The 21,982-nt window shown below is 38.0% G+C and overlaps 1 protein-coding gene across 2 annotated transcripts in view; it reads left to right on the plus strand.

Annotated features, from left to right (window-relative positions):
* Kitlg (KIT ligand) overlaps positions 1-21,982 on the plus strand; it is an 84,131-nt gene that overhangs the window by 23,018 nt on the left and 39,131 nt on the right. For both annotated transcript variants that reach the window (XM_026397242.2, XM_026397250.2), the window contains exon 2: positions 11,443-11,556. In XM_026397242.2, the coding sequence (XP_026253027.1) occupies positions 11,443-11,556 (114 nt within the window). The remainder of the gene's footprint in view (positions 1-11,442; positions 11,557-21,982) is intronic.

Consider the following 21,982-nt stretch of genomic DNA (forward strand, 5'->3'; position numbering starts at 1 on the left):
GGTCTGATTTCAGTTCTATCACTCCAGACACTCTGTGGACATTCATATCTTCAAAGCCAGCTCTGCTAGGTGCTCTGCAGGAACGATAGTGTTGACTTTCAGTGCCAGGTATATTCATCGTATCCTCCCTTTAGATCTTTGTTTTCCATTGGCTGCAGTCAACTGGTTTGCCCCTCATGCATTTAGCATCCCATTCTCTTAGTTCCTGTGTAGCTGATTCATGAGGCAAGACCTTCCTTATTTGGTGATAATCCCTTTCTCAAGTTGCATATCTGGCTCAGTGAATAATACCACTTTTAACCTAGTCACCCAAATTATAACCTGGGAGCCAGCTATTTGTGTCTCTTTTCCACCCCACCCACTTTCTGTCAGTCAACAGGGCTTCCCATTCTTTTTCCTACTCTTGAACTTGTCCATTTCTTTCCATTCTGACTGGCACTTCACTAACAGAGGCCCTTGTCTTGCCAACTCTGGATGACATCAGTGACCTCCTAATTGGCCTCCTGCCTCTCGGTTTGTTCCCCACCCCACCGATTGCATTTTTCATTCTGATACCTGATAAACCTTTCAAAAATAAATTAGGTCGGGACATTCCATGCTTAAATCCTGCATTGACACTTTAACCCCTCTAAGATAATTAAGGTCAATGAGCACAGTATGGGGGGCTTCTGCATGTCCCCCTAGTCTCAACCAACCATCACTGCATATTACTTGAAACCAACTCTCCAGTCGTATTACAAACATGGAATTCTTGTTCCCTCACTACTGTGGACACCTGCTATTCTGCCAGCTCTTTTGGACTTGTGTTTGAAGAAGCTTCCTCTCCCAGAAGCTATCTTTGAACCTCTCCCACAAAATTATTTGTTCATATATTGAACACCTGGTTTAATTGGAGGTCCATTGCCCCCAACTCAGGACAGGTTTAGCTGTACCTCCTGGGTCTTTCCTCTCTCAGAGTGTTCTCCAGTAGCCAGAGCTTCCTGAGGATGATCACCAGACTTGTCTTTATCTTATGTACTCATCAGAACTTTAATTATGTTTTTTGGGTAAGTGGCTTTGGGATAATCTAAAAGCACCCAATTTCCTTTTATCAAAAGGAACAATTTATCACATTCATTTGGGGTTTCTTCCCTCCCTCTAGCTGTGTAATTTTTCTTCTTTTTTTTTTTTTTTTAAATTTTATGGTGTTAGGGATTGAACCCAGGACCTTGTACATTCAAGGCAGGCACTCTACCAACTGAGCTATGTCCTCAGCCCCTTGTGTCATTTTTTTTAAAAGCTACAGTTTAATGTAATTTGATTTACCTGCACTAGTTATTTATTTCAACCTAGTAGTGACTTAATATTGTGGTTTCAGTTAGAGACTGATTCAGTTTAATGGAACTGTATGCCTTCCACAAAATAGACTTTTAAATAAAATGTAGTAGTTCTTTAAATGTAAATGAAATCAGTTATGGTGTCTTACTGGCTTAGCATTTTTCTTTCCAGCATAATGTAGGTCTTGATTTAAACCCAACTTAGGGATTCACTAACAAAGTGGCTGTAAGGAAGTTACTTCATCTTTCAGAATCCTGTTCTATTCACCAGTAGAATAGGGTGATAATATGAAGTAATGTCTCTCAATCACTCATCCTATGTGTGATCCTTAGGAGTCAATATTTGTTGTTATTTCTGTGTGTGTGTGTGTGTGTGTGTGTGTGTGTGTTACTGGGGATTGGAGCCCGGGCCTTGCGCATATGAGGCAAGCACTCTACCAATTGAGCTATATCTCCAGCCCAACTTATTTCCTTTTTAAGTAGTGTTTACATACATAACGAAGCCTGACTACCATAGGATGATTTTTCTCCCATAGATCAAATATAATTTTTAAAGTGCCTTATTACATTAAAGACATTTTCCTTTTTTTTTTCTTTGTAAGGACTTCCATTCTAGGATTTTTTTTTTGTTGTTGTTGTTGTTGTTATACAACTTCATTTACCACTTATTTTCACCTATACTTCAACATTTTTTTTTTTTTTTTTGGTGCCAGGGGATTTGATCCCAGTGCCTCATGTATGCCAGGCAAGCATTTGCCACTGAGCCACATCCCCAGCTCAACATATTTTTATTTCACATCTTTTCAAAAGTATAGAAAGAGTAGAAGAATTATCTTTCCAAGATTTTAGCACATCAATTTGGACTTGGAGCTTCATTGAGTTTCACTTGGCTATCCTATTGACATCTGCTTTACTGATAGCAGTAAATTTTAACAAACAAACAAATCTGCTAAATGTTTCCTTTGTCCCTTTGAGATTACTGGTCAACAGTTACAGAAGAAATTTGAGTCTCTGTAGGATGATTAAGTGCTTTCTTTATAATGTTAAATGGTTTTTTTTTTTTCAGCAATAAAACATTCTGAAAAAAGTCATAATTAAATTGTTATTCCCCAAATTAGAATTCTATTGTTGGTTTACTTCAAGAATATTTTTGAAGGGCTGGAGGTTATGACTCAGTGGCAGAGTACTTTTCTAGCATGCATGAGGTGCTGAGTTTCATCCTCAGCACCACACAAATTGTATTTATGGTTTTTTTCAAGAATATGGTTCATATGACCTCAAAAGACCTGAACTTAGAATGAACAGCCTTACCTGCATCTGGATAACTTACTTTGCTGGCTCCAGGTAGCTAAGCCAGTTGGCTGTCTTCCAAAGCACATTTGGGATACAAGGGAACCGCCTGCTTCCATAGCTGGAATGTGAGATTAAAGAATAAATGAATGTTTTTGGCAGCAGCTGCTGTTTTGTTCTGGGCAGTTCTAATATCACTTTGTAAGTCTCTGCATAAATAAAAATGTGCTACACTCCACTGCCTTTTTGACTTGGTGTCTGTGGACTTTGGTTATGTATATTTTAAAATTACTGCTCATATCTATAGAAAAGGGGGTTTTGTTCTGTTTTCTTTTGAAATTTAAAAAATTGGAATATTCTGGTTTCTCAGACAGCCTGTCTTCCCCTGATGTTTGTACATGTCCATTTCTACCCCTGCAGTGGAGTCTATAGTGTGACTTCTTGTGTTACACAACATGTGCAGATCAGCTAAATAGTTTGCTTTAGGGGAACTTTGCAGCTCCTGCTCCTGGCATGTGGCTTTTCACTGTAAGAAAAGTGCTGTGTTCAGGAGGGGCTGATGATTGGGTGAATATTCCGCTGGAGACTGCTGAGGTTGATTCTCAACCAAAATGAGAATTAGGTAAGGCCTTTGTCTTCCGGGCCTTGAACCTCGTCTTCCTGTGACTTTCCCCACTCTTTTAAGTGCTCTTCTAGTATTATCTGCCACTGTTAAAACCTGCTCCTAGGAAAGGACCTGATATCTGTTACTTTCAATGGAGTATGACTTTTAGACACTTTCACCTCTCTCTACCAGGCTGTTTCTGTTGCATGATTCAGTCCTAACAGTGCATACAGATTTCTTATTAGTGTTTCCCCCTTATCATCCAAGTAATTTGAAAGCAACTATTAGTAATGGAAGGATTATTGCAGTTTTCTGTTTTGTGGGGAGTATGTGGGGGGCACTTTTGATCCATGCCTCTAAATAAGAAAGAAAGTGGAGAGCTGCCATCAGTAAGATTAGTTATGTGTCTGCAATGAAAGGTTATCTTGAAATGAGAGGTTATCATACAACGAGTGTGACCTAGAGAGAACAGTTGTACGATGCTAAAACAAAGTAGCCAAAGAAAAATGTCATCTGCAGACACGGAGAATGTTGCAGAAAACACAGTGAGATGATTACCCTAACAGAAAAGATACAATTTAGAGCAGAAGTCACAAAGAAGGGACATTTTGCTTCAGCACTGTATCTCCACTGGGGTGTGTGCATGCGTCTGTGGGCACACCCACGCAGTTAGGTACCCACATACCCTTGGTGGAGTTTACAGAAGTTGGAGAAAGAGGAAGAGAGAGAGAAAACAAAGATAAACATTTTGTTGATATATTAGCACACTTCACTTGATTGGAAGTCCGTTGTCTATTAACTGCAGCTACACTAAACACAGTTAAAAATTAAGAAGTGAATTGACAAAGGCATCAGAACCCTCTGTTTTCAGTGCCATTGGTGACAAGTTCTCAGTGTAAATTATCCGTGTGACTGAGGGTCATGCTTTCCTTCCACAGAGTACACACACTTCAAAACAATATGTTGTGCATGGTACATGTAAGTTAATCTGTCAATTTTTAAAAATAAATTAAAAAAATCAAGGTCATATATACTCTTTGTGTGGAGGGTTCACTCTATAAAACCCTTTCTGAGGCTGTTTTACACAAGCATTTCTGAAGTCCTTTTCTCCCTGGTTTCCTAGTGAATCCAAAGCCTCATAAACCACACAACGAATCATTGCCTAGCCCCTCTGATTCTAATAGTTTTTCATTTGATTCCCACCCGAAGGTCATGAGACGGGTGAAGCAAGAATTTCTTACTTTTTTTTTTTTTTTTATGGGCTGATAAATGGATACTCAGGGGGATGAATGGATTGTTCGAGGGTCACTCGGTAAGAGCTCAGAGGCTTTCAGATCCGTGTTCTGCCCATGGTTTCCAAAAGCATGTGTGTTGGAGGTTTTTTCCCCCTTTTGCCCTTGGAAACCTTTGTTCAAACAAAATCTTACTTGGAGGCATGAACAAATAAAACAGAACAAAAGCTGGGCTTCTTTGCTAAAAATATGGGGTTGGGGTGCAGAATTCTGGGAGGGCAGCTTCCTTTCTTTACCCAGGATAGCTTGTATATCACTACACTGTGCTCTTCACTCATTCATTCATTCGGAAAGTGTGTTCATTGAGGTTTCCATTTTATTTTTCTATTGCTGCTGTAACAAATGGCCACAAATTCAATGACTTAAAACACAAATGTATTGTATTGTAGTTTTGGAGATCAGAAGTCCAAACAGGGCGCACTAGGCTAACACCAAGGTGTCAGTGGGACCACATCTCTTTCAAAAAGACACTAGGGGAGAATCTGTCTCTGTCCCTTTTCCAGCTTCTAGAAGCCGCCTGCATTCCTGACTCCTGGCAGCTTTCCTCTGTTTTCAGTGCCATTGGTGACAAGTTCTCATGTCCTGTTTCCTGACCCTTCTATTATAGGTCTGATTACAGCCTGGCAAGTTTCTCCATTTTTAAGGACCCAGGTGAAAAGATTGGGCTCCCACAATCCAGAAGTGTCCCCATTTCTAGTTTCTTAAGGTTATCACATCTGCAAAGTGCATTTTTCTTTTTCCTGTAAGGTAGACCTGGGCATCTCTAGAGCTATTATGATGCTGCCTCCCCCCCCCCGCCCCCCTGCCAAAGAACCCATAATGGCTGGGCCATGTGTTATTCTCATCAAGAAAGTCTGTGGCAGGCTAGAAATAGGCATGTCGGCAATAAGAATATGCTACAAGTGATGACCTGACAGTCTGGGGGAAACAGGAAAACTACGAAACAAACAAAATCCAAAATAAAATTTTAAAAACAGTCATTCAAACAAGTACAGTAATTTGGAACAACTGAACTTGGAGGAGAACAGTCACAACGACACAACTGTGATGCTTTGCCAGTCTGCCTTTTATTTGATGAACTCACATCATCAAAGGAAAGCAGAGTTTAATATTTCTGCCCACTGTTTAAGAGATCAGGGACGTGTGTGGGCTATATATTATAAAGCTTTCTGTATAGGATAATTAATACTGAAACTTCCATATAAAGAAGTAAGCGCTGTGTTTCTGCCCAGTCCGGAGGACACCATGAAAGTTTTACTACTGCTCTGCAGAACCTTCAGTGTTTCTAATTTGATTTCTCCTCTCTCCTAATGTTTAGCTGTGCTAGAATGAATGGTTGATTTTTTAAAAAGGGGAATCTTTCTTAATGGTAGCAGCGTGTATGCAAAGTAAAATTACAACACGAGTTTACTTATATTGGCTTTAAAATAGAGCATTTCTATAACTATCATTTTTTTTCAGGGATATTAGAGTATTATGAAGTTAGAATAGATTTAATTTTGGCCCTGACCAAGTGTGTTCCAAGAAAAATGACAACATCCTATCTTTATAGGTATTTGTATTTCACCGACACCCAAAAATTGAGGCTGTCCAGGTGAAATTATTTTGCAATTATTATAACAAATCTGTGTTAATATATTTCAAGAAACTATCAAAGGACATATTCTAAAAATATGATCATCTGGATAATGTAGAATATTCAGCTGTGCATAGAATATGGAACAAACTTGCCTCCATATGCTTGGTATTTGCAAGATTATTAAAGTTCTAGAGATAATGCTATTAAAGTCTTCACAAATGATCTAACAGATTTCTGGGAGTGCTGGGACGGTCTCGGGTAGTTAAAAGGACAGGAACTAGAATTGGACAGCCCTGAGTGTATATCCGGATTTCCTCATGCAGAAATCTTCAAATCTCTCTGCACCTCTATTTCCTCATCTTTAAAATCAGTATATTTGAAAGTTTTAAACTTTGTTAGTAGATGTGCAGAATGCTTGATACATAGTACATGTTCAGAAATTTTAGCTTTATTCACTCTATTGCTTAAGCAAACAAAAAGTTCAGTACAGGCACTCACATTCCAGTGTCGTTCTGTGGACTCCTGATGAACTGCACTTGTACTTAAAGCCAGGCGCTCCACTTTGAGAACCTGATCTCACCCCTTGTCTACTCAAGGATGTGCTCCAGCAGTTCTCTCTCTTCTGATCTGCATCACCGTGGCTCTCCTGCTGGATCATCCCCAGAGGCATAGAGACATCCTTGTATTTCTACCATCACACAAATAAAAGTCTTCACCCCCACTTCCTTGATAGCTACCACCCCATTTGCTCTCCCTTGAAGGAAACTCTTCAGAAGAGCTGTCTGTGCTCACTATTTCTAGTTACTCTTTTCTTATCTTTCTTAAACCCACTTCAGACTGGCCTTTTCTCATACTGCTTCAATAAAAATGTTCTTGTTGATGTCACCTGTAACCTCCATCTTGCTGGATCCAATATCTTCCCTCCCATTCCTTTCTGGGCTTTAACACTTCTGCCAGACCTCTGAAGACTGAAGCACTCTAAGATGCTTTGTTCTTTTACTTAGAGTCACTGCTCTAGTGATCTCACCCATTCTTTTGCTTAAAAATCTCATTTATATATCAAAGGCAATCATATTTATGTGTCTAAGTGAAACCTTCCTCCTAAATCCAGATTGAAATGTCCTGATCTGGTATCATCACTGGAAGAACTCAAAGACACTTAGAAACTTACATACTCAAAACTTCTGACCTATTCCACAAACCTTCTTCACCCCTAGCTTGGGGGGGTGGTGTTATTAAGGATTGAACTGAGGGGTACTCACCCACTGAGCCACATCCCCAGGCCTATTTTGTATTTGATTTAGACACAGGGTCTCACTGAATTGCCTAGTGCCTTGCATTTGCTGAGGCTGGCTTTGAACCCATGATCCTCCTGCCTCCGCCTCCCAATCCTCTGAGATTATAGGCATGCACCACCGCAACTGGCTGTCTTTGACTTTCTTTCAGATCACACTCTAGCTGTCAGGAAACCCTCCTGGCTCAGCCTCCAGAAGATGTCGGGATCTCACCATTTCCACTCAATACATTGCTACAGTTCTTTCTTGATTTGATTATAGCAGTAATTCTTAACTGGTTTCTCTCCTTTTTCTACTTCTTTTTTTTATCCTAAAGTATGGTTTTACTACAATAGTAAGAATGGTCTTCTACTTTATTTCGAAGTCTTCCTCTCCTTCCTTTGCTCAAAATCCTGTAAGAAATGCTGTTTCAATTGTAGTAGAAATGAAGTCTGATTAATAGACTGCAATACCCTCTATCCTCCCCATTCTCCCTCTGACATCATCCTCTGCTCCATGGTTTACTCTTGCTGACCTGTGAATAAAGAAGATTTCCTTAAATAGATCTTACAGACCTTGGCATCAGCTTTTCTCTCTGCCTGCAGTACTGTTCCCACAGGTATCTGTGTGGATCATCTTCCTAGCTCCATCCAGTCTTTAGTAAAATATTCCTTCTCATTTGAATACCCACCAATGCCTCTATTAAAAATTCCATGCTGTTTTCACACATACTGTAGTCTATAGAAGGAAAGAGATAAAGGCTAGCTCTAGGCTTTCTCCTTAGATTCAAGGATGCCTGGGGATTTGATCCTTCCTATAATCCTGCTTGCAACAAGAATTCAAGAAATTTATACAGTAAAGCTTTTCAATCCAAGAGAATCTAGCTTGGTACCAGAGCAAGCACCAAGATGTACTTTATTGTTGAGACTGGTCCTGGTGGTGGATAGCCACTGTGGAAAATGAAAGGTAGCTCATCACATGCCCCTGAAGGGCTACTTAACTAGCAAGATTTAAGCCAAAGGGGTGGTCCTGCAGACCTAACGATATCTGTCATTATCACCCATGCCTCCAGTGGGCAGTGATTAGTGGACATGAGAGATGGCTTGGAAGTCATGAAACATCTGTTCTGTTGGTAGAGTACATGCTGGTTTTGGGGAAGATAGCGTGGTTCAGTTCCAGACTCCCGAACTAAAGCAAATGTGGCAATAAAGTAAGTCATTTTACATTTTTTTTCCATTTCCCAGTTCATATAAAAGTTGTGATTTTACTGTACTTGCTATAGTTGAGATATGAGGTGTTTTCCAAAAGCTCATGTTTAAGACAATGCAAGAAAGTTTAGAGGTGAAATAATTGGCTTAGGACAGCCTTAACTAATCATTAATCTACTTGAATGGGTTAACCAGGTGGTAACTGTAGATGGGTATAGTGTGGCTGCAGGAGGTAGGTAACTAGGGGCTTGCCTTTGGAATATGTATTTTGTCCCTGTTGAGCAAAATGCCCTCTCTGCTTCCTGATTGCCATGTCCCAAGCTGCTTTCCTCCTCCATACCTTTCTGCCCTGATGTTCTGCCTCACATTGGGCCCAGACCTGTGGAGTCAACTGTCTATAAACTGAGACTTCTGAAACTGTGAGCCCCAAATAAACTTTTCTTAAAATTGTTCTCATCTGTTTTTTTTTTTTTTTTTTTTTTTTTTGGTCACAGCAGTGAAAAAGCTGACCAAAACAATATTGTAGACTATTAAAGTGTGCAAAACATCATTTCAAAGTAAACAATGTTCATACCTTAATTAAAAATACTTTATTGCTAAAAAGTGCAAATAATCATCTGAGCTGTTGGAAAAGTTAGTACCAATAGATTTGATCAATACAGGGTTGCCACAACCCTTCAAAATTTGTAAAAACCATAATATCTGCAAATACTGGGTGCAATGTTTGGTGTCTCATGAGTGTGACCTGAGTTCACTACTGCTAATAGATCAAAGTAGGCATTTTAATCCCAACCCCCTTTACCAGGCTCAGATTTTTTTTTTTTTTTTACATACCGTATAATCTAGATATCTATGTTTGTTCATGGTTTGTCTTCTCTTACTAGAATGCCTGGCACACACCAGTTGCTCCATAAAATTTGTTGAATGAATGAGTGAACAGATTTATTTTTTGATTTCCATTCAATGCCAGACATAAGACATGATAAAGACTAGTAATGGAATTTGCACCTCTGTGTTTCCTAGAAACTAGAATATGAGTATGATTAATAGTGAAATTGGCTAGCTTCAAATCCTTAGGGCGGTTTCCCAAGTCAAGTCAGGAAAGAGTGCCTTGAAGAAATATGTTTCAAGAGGAGTTACATCTTAGCAATGACAAGATGAATGGAAGTTAGAATTTAATAGGGGGACTTTGTTATTGGGAGAAATTTTATGTTAGGATTGTCCCCAAAATGAGGTCCCCTAAACAAATTATATGCACAATTTGATCTTTGTGGTCCAAGGGACATGGTACTGGGAGGAACATAGCCTCACAGTGCTCATTGTAACCTTAAATAAAACCAAGTAGAGTTACCGATAAAATAGAATACAACGATAAAAGAATAAAAGGGTTTTAAATTTCTTTTTCTTTTTGTTCACATAGATAGCATTGTTGCATTGGAAATTTTAGTAAATCATCATCGTTTGTTCCAACATAATGATTCAGTAGTGTGCAGATATTAACTGAAAATAATTATTCACCTCCTTTTAACATATGGCTAGCTACATCAATAAGAAAGATTTTTAGCCAGGAGCATCTGGGCTTTTGTGTAATTTCAAATGCCATAGATGAATGTTAGCTCATAAAAGCAATCACACATATTTTAAAATGTCTTCCCATCTCCATGCCGTTGCTCATGCTATTTATTTTTTTCCTGGAATGGTCATTTTTTTCTTTATTGATGTATGCAAACTCCTCCTTGCCCCCCCCCCCTCCCCAAATCCAGGCTTTCCTGGCATTGCCTTCCTGCCGTGGGTTCTCCCCTTTTAGGTCATTTGATTAATTGCTTTCTTCTCTGTGTTCCCAAAGCATTTATCACAGGGTGTGGAGGTTATGTATTTACCTGCCTCTGAGTTCCAAGACCATCTTCATCTTTGTTTCCCTAGTGCCTGGCACAGTCCCTGTTCTTGTCCCATTGATACATGTTCATTAAATGGTAATTGAATTAGAGAATTAGAATATTGTTACCACAGCCATTGATACATCCAGCAAGTATTTATTAAGGGCTTTTTATGTGCAAGGAACTATGTCATTTGTTTTAAAGAAATAAATAAGAGGCCCAAGTTCTTAAAACTGCTCGGTATAGTTTAAATAAGGAAAAAATAAATCACACGTAAAAGTGAATGTGATACATGGTAGAAAATGTTATTTTCACTGGGGTGTATATGTGTGTGCATACTTATGTGATTGCTTCCTGCCAGTTTTCAAAAAGATCTTCCTATTGGCTAAGGGAATATTTTCCCTTGTTAAATGACTCAAAAATCTGAATCCACACAATAATTCTTTTGCTGTCTCAAAAATTTGGTTGACTGTAGTAGATCTAAAAATACCCTCTTCCTCACTTTAGTTTGGTGTGCTATTTTAGACAATTGCATCAAAGCCCTGATCAGGGGTTATGCTTCTACTTGCCAAATACTGTACATTTAAAGTCAAAAGAGAAGGTTTCTTTCAGTGCCTTAAGGTATGAATTTTATACATTCCCTGGTTTTTAGAAGTCATCCTAAGTGATAAGTCCTTCACATGTTGCTACAAGTTCATTCCTAATTGCCATTAGGAAATTGGCTGTAGAGAGCTTTTGACAAATTAACAGTAATGTCATTGAAAGAGTAATTCAGATAAGATTTTAACTGGGAGGTTTGTTTGTTTGTTTTGCATTTTAGTTTGGTGAGAATAGTTTGAATGCTTAGCATTTAATTGCATTTATGCCAATAGCTTTTTAAACAAATCTATATAGTAGATTGGCCTTGTCCACATCAAGGCATAATATGTAAATAGTAAATAGTTTATATGATTACAGAGTTTTAACTGATATTCACCAAGAAATGTTTCTGTTTTTGTTTAGACTTGGATTATCACTTGCATTTATCTTCAACTGCTCCTGTTTAATCCTCTGGTCAAAACTAAAGGGATCTGTGGGAATCCTGTGACTGATAATGTAAAAGACATCACAAAATTGGTAAGTAAGACATAGGGTGTGCTTTTAATTATCTTTGTCTCGTGCTTGTCAATCAGAGATTTTGTTTTTCTTGTCTCAAATTTTATATTTTTCTAACAAGAAAAGGAATCATTGAGTTATTCTGAAGGTCTTCTAGAGAGCAGATAGGGAAATACTCAAGGAGGATTTGGTGGTTCAATTGGCCCTTGTATACCATAATGGTGATTTCTTTGCTAGTTTTGTCTCCTCAGTCAATGGCAGCAAAGGATCCTTGAGAGGTCACTATGTGCTGAAGTCCAGCCCCAGTTTGTCCATTATCTCTTGAGTGGGCTCCTCATTGTCTGTCTTTTCCATATGCCTTTCTGCTCTTCTCTAACAATAGATCTGAGGTGGCCACTCTCTCCTGTTCGGCATGAACACCCTGTCACATATGGGTGATGTTTCCTCCTCTTCAGTTGGACCTGGAGGAATGATGATTTATTGCCACATATGGAACAGAGTCCCTTCCCACTTTTGTCACACTAGAACTCTTCCCTCAGCAAGAGTCTTTGTGCACTGGTGCCCCTTGGGCACTGCCAGCTTCCTGCTTTGCTGCTTTTAAGACTCCAGCTAGAGAGAGCATAGCACATCTGGAGTGCATGCTTCCAACTCTCTTGATGGAGGGCATACTCATTTGGACTACAGTGTATGAGTTAAGATGAACAAGGTTTGAGAAGCATTTCTGTAAATTCCTGGTTCAAAATAGCCAGTTAGGGACCAGTCTGCTATTGACTAGAGAACATAGTTAGTGTTACAATAGGGAAGAAATGAGGATTGTTGTATGGAGAAAAGAAAGAAAGTATACATACTGAGATAATAGTCTACAAAATAGAGGGGGCTTTGTTTATCCTTCTTGCTTTCGATATACATTCCTGGCTTATGTGTTTTATTTAGGGTTTATACTAAAACTTATAAACAGAAGTCTGACTTGCTTAGCCTTAATTCAGAATTAGAAAAATAACACACACACACACACACACACACACACACACATAATATCTAGGATGCCCAGACTGTCTAGGCTTAAAAGCATTCTTTGTCTAGCATGCATGTAGCCCTAGGTTCAATCCCCAGGACTACAAAATATATAGATAGATACCTAGATGTGTTGTTTCATGCAGCTGCTGAAGATGTATCCATATGTTTACTTGATGGACTGGCAAGCAAAACAATATAACTTTTGCCTACTATATATGCAGCTAGGTATTAAGGACAGGAATGAGGGAAAGTGGGGTTTTTTGTTTGTTTGGAGATCAGTTTGTATATTTGTTCATTTTGTACTGGGGATTGAATTTTGTACTGGGGATTGAACCCGGGGACATTTTACCACTGAACTACATCTTCAGTCCTTTTATATTTATTTTTTATTTTGACATGGGATGTCACTAAGTTACACTAGTTTGCCTCAAACTCATGATTTTTCTGCCTCAGCCTCCCAAGTTACCAAGATTATAGTAGTACACCATCATGCCTAGCAAGGGGAAAGTGAGTTTTAAAACCGTAGATGATGATCCTCTCCTCTAAGTTTCTTGTTAGTTTATTACCCAAGAAACAATACTAAACAGACAATATGTATTTATATTCTAAATTTTTTGTCTGTTAGAAGGTGATCGTTGAATGCTTGGGTGAATGTGGATGTGATGGACTCCACCTTGAGCATCAATGGCATCTGAGTGCTTATTAAACTTACAGGCAGCTGGGCACAGTGGCACATGCCTGTAATCCCAGTGGCTTGGGAGGCTGAGGCAGGAGAATCATGAGTTCAAAGCCAGCCTTAGCAACAGCAAGGTGCTAAGCAACTCAGTGAGACCCTGTCTCTAAATAAAATATAAAATAGGGCTGGGGAAGTGCTCAGTGGTTGAGTGCCCCTGAGTTTAATTCCTGGTTACCCCTGCCAAAAAAAAAAAATTACAGGTACCTAGGCCCTACTCCAAGGAACTGAAACTGAGTCAACAAGTCTAGGAAAGATTTCAGGCATCTACATTTTTCATGACTTTTTGAAAGGAGATTTAAGAAGCATTGCTATAGATGGTCTATTCTGTCAAGTTTAGAGAACAAAATGCATCTCAACCCTAAATTAACTTGAGTTGGTATTATGGCCAGTTACTCCTGTATTGCATAGATTCATAAGAATGTCAGGGTAATGCAAAACTCCAAAGTATGCCTAAAGTAGGTCACTGGGAAATTGCAACTTTTGTGGAGCAGCCTGTATAACCTTGGAACTGAGAATGAGCTGAGGAGACTTGCTCTGTCCTAAGGAGCAAATTTCATGAATTTAGGGTCCAGTGAGGCATAGGTGAAGATGATGATGTATCTCACCACAGACTGAACATATCTGGGACTAACATGATACTTAAGAAAAATTGCTGTCAGGCATTATTATTTTCAAAGTATTTCAGGAATATGACTTAATAAGCACTACTTCCTATGAATGTCAAACTGATGTTTTCAGGTAGCATAGGTAGGTTTTACAAGCATCTTGCAAGATTTTCTATTCTTGTCTTTAACCATCTGCTTATTATCAACCTGTTACCAATCGGCTGATAAAATAAGAAATGGCAAGAAACATTCATAAGATGAGAAAGGAGTGCCCATAAAGGGATCTTAATTAACACTGACAGTAAACTATAATATTCCTTACTCCAAGGGCAAATGTCAAATCAATAAGATTTAAAAAAAAATAAAGATGGGGATTTCCTCCTAGCAGTTGACTCAGGGGAAAACAATTTTAAGAGTTTCTCTAGTAAAAAATATTATGTTTTCTTTGTGCAATATTTTAAAATAAGTCACTTGAAAATAAGTCAAGTTAATAAAAAATAGGGTTCAGAAGAACACTTGTCATTGACTAAAGACCTACACAATTCACAGCCTGTGTTTTGTAGAGGAGGATGTAGAAAAGTATAAAAAAAAAATCCTTTGAGCTCAGAGCACTGGGAGATAAGCCTTCTCAATAAAATATGTTTAATATGTTGATCACATGTTCTCTTTGTGCCTCTGTTTCCTTGTCAGTTATGATAGAGAGATTAATAATACTTAATCTTATTAGAGTAATTGTGAGAATTAAGTCAGAAGAACAGTGGCTGAAACATAGTTAAGTGCCCTCCAAATCTTAGCTATTCACAATGGTAGTAATAGTGGTGGTATTTGTAAGATCACAGGATATTGGATCTGGAAGCCAATTTAGAGATAATCTAAACAATCTTCTTTATAAAGAAAGAAAGAAACTGAGACCCAAGGGTGGTGAAACCCAGCTCCTGGTCCCATTTCCAGTGCTGTCTGCAGGAAGAGTAGTTTTCAAACTGGCCACTAGAGCCATTCACCTTTTGTTTATGTATGTCAGTTTCCAAATAAGACTTGGTATGAAAAAAGATTCAAGTTTAAGAATGCATGACAGTTCCTCTTTAACCAGAGTTAGTCAGATATCACTCAAGAATCATCCAGTCACAGTCTCTTAGGTACTTATTTAAATACAGCTACAAGGACACTACTGCAGAAATACTGAATGTCACCTTGTGAAGACGGGCTGTAGGAACTTTGATGCTTCCAACGAGTACCCCACAAGACAATAATTTGCTCAGAAGTTAGGGCTCCCATCCTAACTCATTCATTTTACTAATTCAAACAACAACATGCATGACTGTTGAGGTATGTGGCCCCTGTCCTAGCATTTCTCTGACGAATGGAAGGGCAAAGCATCTTGATGAAGTCAGGAATAGCAGGTTATTTGAATACTGCCTCTGCAGGATTACCTGACTGTCAGACTTCAGAAAGACGACTGACCCTCTCTAAGATTCAGTTTCCTGAGTTTTAAAATTAGGAACATGGACATGATCAATAATTCTTAATCTAGGTCTTGTAAACTTCATTATGAGGAAAGAGAGTGTCCCTTTCATCAAATCTCAGAGAAGTCCGGGACTGCAGAGAAGAGAAAAACTACTAAATTAGAGAACGCTCAGTTTTAAATAATCTCATCCTGTAATGGTATTTCTTCATAATGGTGTACTTCTTGGCATAGTTCAGTAATGCCTGGACTGAAGGAGGTTGTACAGAATAAGAGGAATTTGCTCTGCAGGCATAACCTTGGTACATTTTATTTGTGGGAAAGCTTCCAGTAATGTTTTTCCTTGTGCTTATAGTAATTTCTTCAACTGTGCTCATTTCTTTGCATTCTCTACCAGTTCTGCCCTTGAATTAGGTGACAACTTGTAGTATACCCCACAAACCTTAAGTTTGTTTGCTTGGGGTGATTCTCATGTCATTGAAGCACATGATTTATGGCTTTACATTTTTTTTTTAATTTCTTCTTGGACACTTTGTACTGCCCCTACAGTCCCCATGGTTTTTATTTGAAATCCTTCTGGCATGTTTACTTAGCATAATAGTTCATCTATTTACAGAACATTTTGCTTTGTTTCTGAAATATGTTGCAAGACTTGTTTTAAATGGCAAACTCAGACCAACCTAAGGAAAGAGTCAAGTATCTGGGAAGAGGGTGAATCAAATGTTAAAAAGTGGTGTCTATGTATAGTTAGGGTACAGCTTTTAATACTTGTCAGTGTTCATGTAGAGAGGAATCCAAATATTGAAATAGTTGAAATTAGTTTTCCCTACTCTTTCTTTTGTTTGTGATGTTTTTTCTTCATTTGGGGGGAATTTAATTAAATGTGGCTTTCTTTTAAAAAAATTGTCTTTAAATATCTGTCGAATGATGTATTTGTCTTTCTCAAAATGTTCTTAAAAGTAGGTTGCTGTTCCATCACCATATTATAAAGGTGAAGTTGAATTACTGTCTTCAAGGTCAGCCTACAAGTCAGTAGCCTAGAATTGGAACAAAAGAGCCCATAGTTTTCCTGGTCTTGTGGTAGACTCTTATTTTAAGTTGATTATATCAGTACATGACTTTGGAGATTAACATAATGAGAAGTGATAATATATCCTCAGATAGCCAATTTTAACACTTTGGACTATTGTGATTAACTTTGATTTTTATTTTTCTTCAAAAAGTATGTTTTTCAAATTGAATTGCCTTTGCATTCTAGTGAAGGATTTCTAGGTGAATTCTAAGCCTTTCTTCAAATGACATAAGCATGTCTTCTTTTTAAAAGTAGAGGTCTCATATATTGTGGTTTGATCTTTGAAGAGCAATAGTTTGTTAAATGAATAGTTTTTGAAGTTTATTTTTGTTGGATTGTAATATTTAACATTTCAATTTCTGCTACTGTAGTGAGTATAAGTTTATTTAAAGCTCATTTCAAGACTTCTAATACTTTGACAAAAATATTTTTAAAAACATTGATAAAAACTGTCTAGGTGTCTTGCTATCTTACCATTCACATAAATCTCATCACGAGAAAACAAAATTTTTATCTTCCTCCAAATGATAAAACACTTGATGCTATTTCTTGCTGCTCCATGCCTTTTTAAACTGGTAGTAATGCTGTGAGTATCCAGGTGCCAGGCAAAGGTCATTTTACTCTCCAAGGTCATATATTAATAAAATATACCATGGATTGTAGCCTAAGACCTCCTTGTCTTTGAAGCACAAGAACTCAGTTTCTATTATAATGCATTCCCAGTACACTGAGATGAAAGTTTATACTGTGTTTTATGAACTACCATTGTAATATATTGACTTATATTTCCAGAGTAATAATTACCTTATTGTGATTAGGAAGCTATCATATTGTAGAAGCTCTGTTAATACTACTTAATTGTAGTCATCATAAGTTGTATATATTGTCTTATTTTCTCTTGCTAATAAGAAAATACCTCAGCCTTGGTAAGTTATAAAAAGATTTACTTTGGCTCACAGTTCTAGCACAAGATTGAAGGGCCACATCTGGTGATGCCTTCTTGTGGTAGAGTCCCCAGGCAACAGTGTGTCACATGACAAGAGACAGGGAGCCAGAGCCAGACCTCATCAAACTGGCTTTTATAATAGACCCATTCTTGAGGTCACCCATTAACTCATTAATTACACAAATAAATTAATACATTCCCTGAGAGCAGAGTCCTAACCACCTTTTGAAGGTCCCCCAGATCCCACCTCTTAGTATCTCATAATGGAGATTAAATTTCAGCATAAGTTTCAGAGGGAATAAACCTTGTTTAACCCATAGCACTATGAAATAGACGAAAAATCTTTTTAAAAAGTTTTTAATCTTCTATTTGATAAGAAACTAGGCATTTCTCACTGAAACAAGCCTTTTGAAGTTGTCATTTTAATATTCTTTTAAATCACTGAGTTACCTTTCAAAAAAGGAAAAAAAAAAAAAAACTCTATCCAGATACCTTTGAAAACTACAGGTGATTTGCCTAGTAAGTTAGATGCTTTCGTCAGTATTAATGGGAAATAATTTCTCAAGAGAAACAAACAAAAAAAGCATCTTCCTGTGAACTATGTATTTGGATAGAAGTGTTAATTTTTTTTTTTTTCTCTTCTACGTCCATGAATGTTGTTTGGTCTGATGAGACTGTGAAATGTGAACTAATTTCCCTAAATGTTGAGATAACACTTAACATTTCATAAATAGTGTCAAGAGGATCATGAGTCACTACTACATTTTGATTCCTCCCTTGGGCTTATGAGTGACAACTGAGACTAGTAAAGGTCTTGCCACAGATGTCCATGTGGCTGCTGACTTCATGAGACTTAAGGACCACATTGAAATCACTGAGATCCAAAGACTTTAGATCAGTGACCTCAAGAGAAGGAGAGGGAGTTAAGCCTTCTGACCTTTGAGTTTTTTCTCTCGAGTCCAGATACCTGTAGGGTTTGATATGCAGCCAGTGCTAATTTGTCTCACAAAGAATTTTTCTTGGATGAGTTTCTATCATTTTCTGAACTCTGCTCTTGTTTTCAGTTTTTTTTTGTTTTTGTTTTTGTTTTTTCCCCCAGTATCACTGAGTATGGTCAATCCTCACAACATCCAACATCCAAAGAAGATAGCAAATGGGGCCCTTCTAATAAAGTTAGCCCATCATCAAGTAACTTGTTTCTGCAATTTTATAGATTTTATAGTCTGGCATAATACTGACATCCTTGTGCTCCAAATCAAAGCCATTTGGAATAATTTTGACCTTTGGTAAAATTTCCTATTAATTAACTTCTTCAATTAAATCACTCCCCCATTTTTAACCCTGAACTTAATTTAATCGAGTAGATTTAAATATGTAGCTTTAGTTACTTAGCTATTTAAATCTATCAACAGGGTATCTCCATGGAATGTAGGCCACGTTCTGCTTTTCTAGAGACTTCTAGTCGCTGTATCAAGATTTAACACATTTCTAGCACTTTACTAGTAGTTTGTTAACTTTCTGCCTATCTCTGTTCTCTCTCGACCTTCAATCCATCCTTCCAGACTAATCTTCCTAAATATTGCTGTCATGCTTTTTCTCTGCCTGCCACATTCAGTGTGGCACTGTCCTTTTAAAACAAAGTTAAACCAGACTGAATTTTAGTAATTATCTAGTTCACTCTCTTTGTTGTACAGAAAGGAGCAGAAGGTCCACAGAGGCAATGTGATGTGCCTAAGGCTGAGGAACTTGCTCTGGAGTCCTAATATTAGAACTGTTCCTAGTGAATCTCAAAACCTCCCATTTGATCCCCTTAGGCCAGCATTCAGTAAGCCTCTCTCTAATATAGTTACGGGACTTAACTTAATATAGTTTCTTTCTTTTCTTTCTTCATTTATTTTTTACAGGGGATTGAGCCCAGGAGGGTTCTATCTCTGAGCTACATCCACAGTACCTTCCCCCTTTTTAAGACAAAGTCTTTCTAAATTGTCAAGGCTGGCCTTGAACTTGTGATCTTCCTGTCTTCCTGCCTCAGCTTCCTGAGTGGCTGGGATACTAGGTGTACACTACTATGCCCGGCTGATTCTTTTTTTTTTTTTTAAATACTGAACCCAGAGCCTTGTGCATGCTAGGAAAGCACTGAGCTACATCCCCAACCCCCTGGTGTATTTCCTAGATCTTATCTAGTTGGCCCCAAACACCTCATGAGCTTTTAATTCATTGCCTTTGCACATGACCTATATTTAGAATATCCTACATCATTGCATTTAATACTCATTGACACTTATATCCATTCTTTTCATGAAGGTTATTTAATCCTTATAGAACTATTGGATAGATTCTTTTATAATTTCTATTTCATACATGTGGAAAATGAGGTTAACATAGATGAAGAACTTGCCCAAGACTTCTGAGTTAGCATGTAGCAACACTAGGATCCAGTATAAGCAGTCTGTTTTCAGAACCTGTGCTGTCAGCCCCAACATCAAATAATGCTTCTAAGGAACATCTTCTAAGTGCCATGCTAAAGTCTCCCTCTACTCTATAAAACTTTGCACAGTGATCAATATACCTCAGAGAAGCTGAATTTATAGCAAGGTTATTTGTGTTTTCTGAATGCTATTTGACATACTGTAAGTGCTTAGACAGTAATATATTAATGTGTGAAATGACCATAAATATCTACAGTTTGACTTTCTAAGTTCTCTTCCAAATATAATTGGAAACGAACCAATGAAAGCTAAGAAAGTCGTTACAGGGAACGACTCTGTAGCTCAGTGTGCAGGGCACCAGCTCATAAAGCCAAGTTTACATCCTGCTTCTAGTAGTTACTCCTGATGCCTATGACCTTGGAGATGCCAGATAACCTCTCCAGCTCTCTGTCCTCATTTGTAATATAAACTTACTAAGATAAGTCATGTGGGTTGTAGTAGAGACTATATATGGAAATTTATAAATAGTAAAGCACTTTTCAAAAATAGTATTTTCTAAAATCCCACTACAAATTAAATGTCAATAAATCAGCTTCATTCAGAAACATCCCCCAAACGATAACAGTGTGGAGAGTTCAGCATCATGGTCAGAAAACTTCTTGTAAACTGTCTTTGGCTTCTTTGAATCAAATTTTGTATATGAATTACTCACCAAATGGAATTATCTAGCATATTCTTTATATTTTTTCTACCTTTTAGATATGTATGCTGAATCTAAGTTTTAGTAATATTTACTCAGTTGATTGTATATTTAGATTTTTTTAAATAGTGTAAATTGTGCTTCGGAACAGGCTAGATGGTTGACAGCTCATGTTCAATCAGAATCCCTGCTCCGTTCTGCTGCATGTGGCATGGCTTCAGTTTACATGGTTGGTTCCTAATGAAAAAGCATATTGCTGCTCAGTCTCATATTCCAGCTTTCACACCTGCAAAGGTGTCCATTGTGTCTTTGCTACCAGGGCTTATGTAAAATTACTAGGTCATTTCGCTTTTCAAAGGTGGGGATGGAGCTTCAGAAGACAAAAGGAAGTATGAAAGAATGGCAGGACGCCAGTTGATTAATAGGAAGAAAATTAAGTGTAAAGGGCAAGAAAGACAATCCCTAAAACAAAAATGCCAGGTTCTGTAGCCACCTAGATATGTTTCCAATAGGCACTAAGGATTCTACTCTTTTACTGGGGATGACATGAAGAGAGATAACGGTGGAGACTTCACAGTGGCATATACTCAGGGCAGGTGTCTAGAGAGGTGATGAAGTTGTGTAGTGAGGCAAGGGAGGCTCTGCTATTGGGCCTGGATTTTAGTCCTGACTTAATGCCTAGTGGCCATGTAACCTTATTCAAATTACTTGACCTCGTTGAACCTCTGTTTCTTCATCTGTGTTAATGCAGTTTAAAGTGCTTGGCACACAGGAAATATTCAATAAAGACACTTTTACTATTGTATCATTAAGTGAACTGAAGAAGGAGCCAACAACCAGGTGTATCAGTGCAACAGTAAAATGAGTGTGAGTTGGTACCACTGGCAGTTGGATGATGGGAGCACAGTGGAACCAGTTCCTATTTTGGCTCCCCTCTGACTCCTAATGCCTTTACCTGGATGGTTGTCTTACCAAGTTGTTCTCAGATTCTAGAAGCTATTGGCAAAGCCAAAATGGAGCATATGGCTTATGTTGTGAAAGACTTGTAAGAGATGACCTAGTCCTGCAAACATGCATATGATCTCAGCTTCCTGTGGGGAAAAGACATCTTGAGAGACAGGCCGATGGGGTCGGATGTCTTCAAAATCAACTTGAGCATCCACCAGAATGAATGCAGGACCTGTTACAATTCAGTAGTCTGATATGGCCCTCAAATTTGCATTGCTAGCAGCTTCCTGTTGATGGTAAAATTTTACTTTGAGCTCTTACTTTGAGAATCACTGACTAAAAGAGCATACTTTATTACTAATTCTATGGAGGAATAAGTTAGACAATAATTCTAGTTGAGAATTCCAAGACTACAAATGGAAGTTGAAATTTGTATCATGTTTCCGAAACTCAGTAGGTGTAGTTACTCATAACTGAATTTGTTTTTTGGAGAGTGTGTTTGACTACAAAGAGAAATGGAGGATAAATAATA

The sequence above is a fragment of the Urocitellus parryii genome, chromosome 5 (genome assembly GCF_045843805.1).
Source record: "Urocitellus parryii isolate mUroPar1 chromosome 5, mUroPar1.hap1, whole genome shotgun sequence".
NCBI lineage: Eukaryota > Metazoa > Chordata > Mammalia > Rodentia > Sciuridae > Urocitellus > Urocitellus parryii.